The 9,646-nt window shown below is 43.0% G+C and overlaps 1 protein-coding gene across 3 annotated transcripts in view; it reads left to right on the top strand.

Moving 5' to 3' along the window:
* Positions 1–4,282, top strand: part of VPS13B (vacuolar protein sorting 13 homolog B) — a 2,423,697-nt gene extending 2,419,415 nt beyond the window's left edge. For all 3 annotated transcript variants that reach the window (XM_069220546.1, XM_069220545.1, XM_069220547.1), the window contains exon 62: positions 2,740–4,282. In XM_069220546.1, the coding sequence (XP_069076647.1) occupies positions 2,740–2,988 (249 nt within the window). In that variant the 3' untranslated portion in view covers positions 2,989–4,282. The remainder of the gene's footprint in view (positions 1–2,739) is intronic.
* Positions 4,283–9,646: the final 5,364 nt, after the last annotated feature.

Here is a 9,646-nt window from a genome sequence, read left to right on the forward strand (position 1 = left end):
TAATGATAGAATTCTGGCTAATGGTTTAATTTTCTGATTGGACAAGCTCCATTTAGACTCACAAGGGTTCACAGAAATGCAGTAATAGCTGCTCTTATTCGCTGTACTGCTTTTTATTCGTCATCCCTATACATGTGAACCCTAGCACAGCACCAGTCAATCAAAGTGATTTATATAGTGCAACAGCTACAGCTCATGTCCCGCGCTGATCAACCTGCTGACTATGGTATTGGTAAGCTTGGTCAAAAAGCCATGTCTTGAGAAACTGCTTGAATGCCTGTACATCCTTAGTGGCACGAATCTGCTGAGAAAGAGCATTTCAGTCCCAGGCACCCAGAAAAGAGAAGGAGCAGCCACCCTTCTTCTTTCTTTTGAATTGTGGGATTACCACCTTCAAGGATTTTGAAGAACGGAGCATGTTTGATAGCTGATATGTGGTAATTCTGTCAACCAGGTACTGAGGACCAAAGTGACAAAAAAAAAGCTCTGTGCGTTAGCACAAGTCCTTTGAACCTTACATGATCCTTGATAGGTAACCAGTTCAGCTCTTTCAGGTGAAGGCGAATGTGGTCCCTTCATGTGACTTTGACCAGAAGCTGTGCCACAGTGTTCTGAGCAAGCTGGAGTCTCTTCAGAAGACCAGCAATAAAGTGATAAGGGCCTGTTTCACTGTTTTCTGCTGTGGCTGTAGAAGCAGACGCAGACATTTCCCTAGAACTTTCAGAAGTCCAAAGCAGGACCCTACAACACCAGCTACAGGGGTGAGGAGCAAATGAGGCAGAACTGTCAAGCTTCTCTCCCAGATTGGGTGCTACATTGGCAGGGGCGGGTGTTGGCAGAACACCACTAGGTCAACAGTTGTTATCCCGACTAAGCGGAGGTAGACCGAATAGCAGAACCTCTGTTTTGCTGGCATTGCCTTGTAAGCTACTAGAGCAAATCCACTGAACTACTGCTGTAATACAAGCCTTGAGTTTATGAAATGCATTGGGTGCGTTTCTGTCTAGGGTAAGGAGAATCTGAGTGTTGCTGGCGTAAGATACTGTTTTTACGCTGCACGATTCAACAAATGCACTCAATGGAGTCATATAAACATTGAACAATTTTGGCCTTATTGCCGAACCCTGAGGGACAACAAAGCCTAAGAGTTTAGGCTCTGACACATATGGTGCCATCACTACTGATTGGCTTCTTCCCGACAGGAAGAAATGAAACCAGGCTAATGCAGCACCACATACACCAGTGAATCCTAGATGCTGCGGAAGAATGAGATGTGGAACTGTATCAAAAGCTGCAGTTACATCAAGGGGAAGCAGAACTACCTGCTTCCCCTGTTCTACGGCCAGCTTAAATGTGTCTGCAACCTTCAACAAAGTAGTTTCCATGCTAAACCCGGAGTGAAAGCCTGATTGAGCTGGATATAAAAGCTGGTGCCGTTCTAGGTAGCAGGAGAGTTGGCGATTGATCAGCTTCTCTACAATTTTGGCAAAGGCCAGTAACAGAGAAATCGGTCTGAAAGTGGCCAGTTTCAATTTAACAGCTGGTGTCTCCTGTAGTAAAGGAATTAGTTTAGCAGCTATGTGTTATTGCCCCATGGATAGAGCTGTTTAGGAGATGGTTTACAATGGGATTGATAGGTGAACAATTGAAGATAAGGGCATGGGGGGACACTGAGCTTTGGGAGACCTTGATTTACAGGCTTGGATGGCTTGCACAGACTCCTCCAAGGAGATAGGTGCAAAATCCTGCAGGGATTAAGACAAGGTTAATAATGAAGTCACTTGCAGGACTTTCGGCCCACTAGCAGCTGGAGGGTCCGAGTTGCCAGAGCACAATGAGTCAACAATGCCTTTGATTTTTGCATCAAAAAAGTCAGATATTGGTTTACACATCTTAGGAGACATAGCTAATGGCTGACGCAGAGCACTGAGGTGGGCACATTTCTCAATAATTTTAAATACCTCACTAATTCAGGTACGTAACCTTTTATGGTATATCGTCATTCCCTTTTTATATCATTGGAAATTAACTTCCACATTAGGAATTATTCCCTCTTCCTTATGTAGGACACTTACAGATTCACTCTTCTCTGCAGTCTTAGTCTTGCCTCGCTCCTAATCATCCACACATACTATTCACTTCCCCGGCATACGGATTCGTCTAATGGCACCCGTGACCAGCAGGCTATTGGTGCATAGTCTTTACTGTTTCTCCCAGCTCCTTCTGTCCCCTTGGAATCTTAGGTTGGATAAAAAGGCTACTCCATGCCCTCCCTGCTCCTGTCCTGATATGTCAACCAAGTAGATCTATTCTCTGACACACTACATTACCTCTTTTGCTTCCTTAACTTGCTGTCGCCCATCTCTGATTAACTGTCAGCTATACCCAGTTGACATACAGTGAATGAACGTTGATCTACACATAGATGTCAGTCGTCTGTGTAATCAGACATTAGCACGTTAATTCAAATTTCATTGAGTCCTCTGAAATAGTCCTTAGGCAGCATGTCAGAACTTTATATAAAACAGTGAACATAAGTAATCCTATACAGATGTTCAGAGGACCCATGGACCATCATAGTAAAGAAATATAACAAAGACATTGTGGAAGTGCAGCCTGTTATGCTTAGAATCAAGTGAAATCAAATGTTATTTCACACACGCTCCCTGCTAAGTCTTATATTCACAATTTATAACTGCAGAATTGTAAATAACTAAAATCCTTATGCTTCATTTTCAGGTGGATGGTGTTAGAGAAAGGCTGTCTGAGCAACAATATAACAGACTGGTGGACTATGTCACAAAGGCATCTCATCACCTGGTCCTGACTTCCTTGACTGCACAGATTGCACTCAACATTACTGCTGCTGAGCCACCTCCTTCTACAGTTAAGACTTATCAGTTCCTCGTCGAGCCACATTTTGCAAGGGTTTTTATCAGCAAATTTACCATGGTGAAAAATAAGGCCTTGCGGAAAGGATTTTTTTGATTGCCACATGTTGCCTGAACATGCAACTGCTTTGAATACAATAGAGACTCAATGGAAATAGATATGCACATACTTGATGTTATTTCCAATGTATCCAAAGTTGTTGTTTTTTGTTACTTGAATTGTTTACATGTAAGAGAGGTATAATTTTCATGTTTGTTACCAAACAACTCCAAGTTTGCCATTCTATTTTGTCATACATCTGCCTTGAAACGTGTTGTTGACTATTTTGCACTGAATGCCTCAGAAATTTGCATAGGGATTTGACTTAACTCACAAGTCAGAGCACTGCAAATATTGGACTAACATCATTGCAGTTGACATCAGTAAGAAACAACCACAAAGTCTGTGTGGGTTGTTCAGAGCTTGGCATATGCGGGACATCTGTGAAAAAGTGGCACATGTCCTGTCTGCTCTATGTAGTGTATGCCTATGTTCTGATTCCCTATCTACAGTGCATACATACCCCCGCATGTACACTAAATCGAGCGAACAGGACATCCCAAATCGCTAGTGGGTATCTCACATCCATCATACTCTAAAGAAACCTAAAGACCCTTTAGGTCCTTGTTTTAAGGCAGTCCCTTGAACCAGGATTTATCATATGCTTAGTTAAACCATTTTCAAAGATTATTTAAAAGATATAAAGGTGGAAATGATCCTAAGTACTCTATGCAGAAATTCATTCTTTGTTGCCATTCCTGGTGGAAGCAAGAAGATTGCACTGCTCTAAAAAGACCACTTCTTTTAATGGTCTGAGATGCCCTTTTTTTGTTTCAGAACAATATAATCCGATATGCAGATAAATACAATAATTCAACATGTATGTTTTTGTTGAGATATGTGATATTGCACAAACATGACCAAACCGTTGCTGTTGGCACAAATGTGAAATAGGATATTGTAAATACGTTTTTCATCATGTTTTTAAAGAAGATATATTTTAATGGCTAAGTAAATCTCTTGAACTGCGCAACCTAGCTTACAATGTCTGCAAAAGAGAAACAGTTGGGGCCTGGGTCAGGGAGAAAAGTTATGTGTTCAGAATTCTGCACTAATAGTGAAATGTGTCACTCCGCCAATTTGCTCTTCCTGCAAAACCTAGCTACTAAAATGTTTGTCACCGATTATTTTTAAGAATGTGTTTAAAAAAGGAATTGTACATATGTACTCAAAATCATTTGATCTTAAATTAACATTCAATGTTTACTCTTCCTGACTTTGCGAATGATCTGAACAAATTGTAATATAACAGAATTGTTCAAATGAATAAAATTTGAGTATTCCTACAATACCTCGTGTAAATTAAAAATATTTCCTATAGACTACTCCCACAAAGGAAGACTGGCTGAAGGATTTAGCTATATATTATGGCAAACTGAAACTTCTCTACTATTGAACTTTTCATAGATTTACTTGAGTGAGCCATCCCAATTTTTCAGTGGAGAGTACCACTGTACCATTATAATAGCAGTCCCATGTTAAACATAGACTAGAGGCTATTGTCAAAGTTAAATCGCCCAGTCGCATCATTTTAAAAAGAACCAAACTTCAGCCAGTCAGAGACAATTAGACTGAAGAACACACACTAAGAGGCTACCATCCTTTCAGAATTCTACTGTATGTTATGTGTGAAGGGAGTCCCCTAGAGCGCTGCTCACATTTCCTCAGATTAGTTGATTTAAATAAATTTTTCAGGAGGATTTCAGAAACTTTTCTTTCATTCGTCTCCTACTTCAAAATGGTCTGATTCAACCAAAAAGAGCATGTTCAGGCCCTGTGTCTCTTGTGAGAAAATATATTATACACTGATTACTCTCAAAAAGACTGTGTTTATTGCCTTTATCCATGTCATAAGCCTAAAGGTTGCAGGATATGTAATAAACTATCATCCCAACTTGAAATTATAGAGCCAAGGCTGTTACTTTGGGTTCACAAATTTAAAGGGAACTGCCTCAGATGAAGACTCGGACTCATCTAAAAACCCTCAAGGTCTCACTCTAAAGACAAACCTGCCTCTGAAACAGGTACAAATGAAGATGACGACAAAAATAGAGAGGGGACCCTCCTGTATTAAAAATACCAGGGGGAACTGGGTACCGTAACACAGTAAGTTTATAAAGAAATCCCCACCGGGCAAACTCATCCAATCACACCTCACTCATAGCAACAATGCAACTCTCTATTAATCAACTTAGAATCAAAAGTAAATATTTAATAAAATTGCGAGCAAACTCCCAGGTCATGCAATAACAAAAACCTCATGTATGTTCGAGATGGCTTCACAATTCCTGTCACCCGCTAGGTGTATGCATGTGAACACTATATCCTTTGATATCAATGTATGTGATATGTTTGTTAATTATGTTTTACACTCCATCACTTAGAGTTGGATAGTTTCTCGATTTACAAGAGAAGTACCATTGGGTTATACATAAGAGGCGTTTCAAAACCCTCTTAGGGAAGACTAAGGGGCATATTTATACTCCGTTTGTGCCGAATTTGCGTCGTTTTTTTCGACGCAAAACTAACTCCATATTTATACTTTGGCGTTAGACGCGTCTAGCGCCAAAGTTCACGGAGTTAGCGTCATTTTTTGGCGTGAACACCTTCCTTGCGTTAATGAGATGCAAGGTAGGCGTTCCCGTCTTAAAAAATGACTCCCAGGCATGTGCGTGGTATTTATACTCCCGGGCAAAAATGACGCCCGGGAGTGGGTGGGGCAAAAAACCCTGCATTTGCGCCTCTTTTTAACGCCTGGGTCAGGGCAGGCGTTAAGGGACCTGTGGGCTCAGAATGAGCCCAGAGGTGCCCTCCCCTGCCCCCAGGGACACCCCCTGCCACCCTTGCTCACCCCAGGAGGACACCCAAGGATGGAGGGACCCATTCCAGGGAAGAAAAGGTAAGTTGTGGTAAGTATTTGTGTTAATTTTTTTTTGTGGCATAGGGGGGCCTGATTTGTGCCCCCCTACATGCCACTATGCCCAATGACCATGCCCAGGGGACATAAGTCCCCTGGGCATGGCCATTGGGCAAGGGGGCATGACTCCTGTCTTTGCTAAGACAGGAGTCATGTTAATGGCGTCTGGGCGCCAAAAAAAAATGGCGCAAATCGGGTTAAGATGATTTTTTTGCCTCAGCCTGACTTGCCCCATTTTTTGACGCCCAAACGCCATTTTTCCCTACGCCGGCGCTGCCTGGTGTACGTGGTTTTTTTTCACGCACACCAGGCAGCGCCGGTCGGCTAACGCCGGCTAACGCCATTCAATAAATACGGCGCCCGCATGGCGCTTCAGAATGGCGTTAGCCGGCGCTAATTTTTTTGGCGCAAAACTGCGTTAGCGCAGTTTTGCGTCAAAAAGTATAAATATGGCCCTAAGTACATTTAGGTCCTGACAAATCGCCACTTGATCCATAGGGATGGTTAGGGAGAGAGACATGTTGACCATAATATATGGAGTGTACACACGTAGTCACACCCAACTTTAGTATTTTCCTCCATCTGTTTATGGAGAGTAGTTGATACTTTGGCACCTGTGGGGAATTTGGCAATCATACTGTCACGTAGGCTCTCATTATTCTAATGAGACTACTGGATAAGAGCGACAGAATCGCCTGCAGTGTGGGGGACTGAGTCTGACCCAGTACAGGTAACACCTGTCGGCCTAATCCGGGTTTTTGCTCTGGGTCACTAGCAGTGCCTCATCTCTACCCAAGATTAGGGATGACTGGGCAGCCGAGCGCATGACACAATTGACTTCTCAGGGGAATCGTGGTCACTCAGATCGCATCCGTTTCTCTCAGTTACATTAGTCTCACATATACAAGGACAAACAGAGGCAGTATATGTTTCAATAAGATTTTAATGAAGCAACTGTAGCTTAGATAATGATGCATGTACTGCAATAACCAGGACAATGAAGCATGACAGGATTAAAATTGTGACAAGGAGAGTAAAGCATGAAAATAATGCTACCATATTGTTACCCAGGTTATATTAGAGCACAGCATGTTACGCTCTAGTTCTGCCCTTCAGGTTCCCCGGGGAAGACATCATCCCTCATACCTAAGCAAGAGGCCTGAAGTCTACATAAGCAGCTGTAGCAAAGCACTCAGCAATCAGCATACAGTTGTGGTCATCTGGCTGGAATCTCCCTCTCACGTGTATGGGTACATGGAAGAGTTTTTATAATAAAACAGCTGATGTTCTGAGAAAATGTCCCTCATAAGGTTGTGTATGGTTCTATGAATACCAGAGACAAAGCGTTATCACGTTTACCGGCAACCTATCTTACTGCAGCCTTCGGAAAAGCACAGAGTGAAAGAAATGTCTTGTTTAAGAATGGAGTGCTGGCCTAGGCAAAGAACAGCTAGATAGAGAAAAATAAAACAAGACCGCAAATGACCGAAAATAATAAACGATTCTGAATAAAATATATCTAGGTTAAATTGCACAGTGGCAGGCCTAGTGTGCTAAAATAACGTGCATGGAGCTATAATTAAAATGGCTACACAACAATACCTGATATGTCCCCTCCATCTGTTTTTTAATCTTGATGTAGGTTCCTATTCATACATTAATTAAAGATTTTCTTCTTTGGTACCTATAGTCGTTTTTAATCTCACACCATCCAGTCCTCTTTTTTCACATCATCCCTTCTGGAAATAACGATTGAAAGATATGCGGCAAAGAGCCCCTTTGAGGGGCCCGTCAGGCATTGCAGTGCCGGCCTGACAAGGAGCAATGCCCAGTGATGAAGCATGTCACCCTTAGGTGAGTCAGGGCAATTGTTTTAAATAAACTGATATGTGTTGACCTGTATCTCCGCACCTAATTGGTTGAGTGGAGTCAATATTATTGGAAGGGTGTACTGTATTTTGTAGTATAGGATGAGTTATAGACAGATTACCTAGTGCCAGTGCCCATGTATTCTCTTCACCATAAAAAGGTTATTGAAAAGGCATCTAAAAGTTTTGACCTTCCTTACCAACTAAGAACATTGAATGTTTCCCTTATGATTTCAAGGCTGCACCAAAGAAATCAGTGAGTTAAATACAATCCTTGATTATATATGGAACAGTGGTCTCAAAACCATGCAAGACCAAGCCACAGTGTCAGCAGTGGTTTTGCGCATAGATGAAAAAATGTAAAGCTCCAGAAACCACCCCAATCTGTCTAAAAGGGGACTCAAAAGCAGACTGTTATTAAGCAAGTAGCACAGAAAATATCTAGAAACCCTTCTGCTGCTGTTACAGCAGCCCCAGAGAGAGGGTAGATGCTTAGGTAACATTGGCAAAAGAGTCGCTGCAAGGGCGGCAACAACAAGGCCGTTTCAATAGGCAAATGTGGTCTGAGCTGGCATCACAGTTAGACCATTTACCACGACTGAGGCTGTGCCATTTTAAAAAAGGGGGACTGAACATCAGCGAATATTGATTCATCTATGGATGTAGCGACTACAGGAATCAGACAACTTGCTGGAACAACTGTTTCAAGAAGTGACAAGAATGGCTATGCTGTACATCCTTCAGATCAGAGGTGCAAAATAAAATTCTGGATATGCCATTTGATTATGAATCTTTGTTCGGAAAACATGCAGCTGTAGCATTGCAGGGTATAAAAACAGATATTGAAATTGCTAAATTACTGGGAGCCCTGCAAACATTGCAGACAGCAGCCATTACAGCCTTATATCGGGAGAGGGCAACCTACCTATAGAAGTGGAAATCTCAGCCATATCATGTTCAACACCAGCCATTTCAGAAGTCAGGCTAGTAAACCCCCGCTCTCCTTGCAGCATCCAAACCTCTTCAGTGTGCCCTCCAGCCATCATGGGCACCCGGTGGGAGTCAGGATACACCATCATCTGCACCAGTGGAGGTAGATAACATCAGACCACTGGGCTCTCAAGATTGTCCAAAGAGGCTATTCCCTACCTTTCATGACTTCCCTTCCACTCGTGCCACCCACTTGCAGCAGGCTGAGAGGGGACCATTTCTCCTTACTCTGCCAGGAAGCTGCGGCTCTTTTGGTCAGGAGAACCATAGAGAGGGTGCCGACATTACAAGTAGGTCGTGGTTGTTATCCCCACTACTTTCTGGTGCCCAAAAAGGACAGAGGCCTTCATCCTATCGTAAGCCTGCACCTCTCAATTTCTTCCTCAAGAAGGAGAAATTCAATATGCTCATGCTCGCTCCAGGCCTGTCTCCCCTTGACCCGGGAAACTGGAAGCTATTGTTTGACTTGCAGGATGCATACTTGCACATTCCTGTCCTGCATGCCCACAGGCATTACCTCCAGTTCACAGTGGCCCATCAGCACTTTCAGTACTCTGTGCTCCCTTTTGGCCTTACGAGCCCCCTGGGGTGTTCACCAAGGTGATGGCGGGGTTGCAGTTCATCTGCGGAGGTCAGGGGTACTAGGCTTCCCATAGCTTGATGACTGGCTGTTGATGGCAGGCTTGTTTCAGACAGTTGTCGCCCACCTCCAGACTACGATAGACCACCTGCGCTTGGGGTTCTCTATCAACGTGCCGAAGTCCCACCTGGCTCACTCTCAGAGGCTTTCTTTCATCAGAGCTGTTCTGGACACAGTGCAGTTTCAGGCTTATCCTCTTTAATGGCTAGTCCAAGATAATCAGCCTACGATACCAATGTT

The sequence above is a fragment of the Pleurodeles waltl genome, chromosome 2_2, assembly GCF_031143425.1.
Source record: "Pleurodeles waltl isolate 20211129_DDA chromosome 2_2, aPleWal1.hap1.20221129, whole genome shotgun sequence".
NCBI lineage: Eukaryota > Metazoa > Chordata > Amphibia > Caudata > Salamandridae > Pleurodeles > Pleurodeles waltl.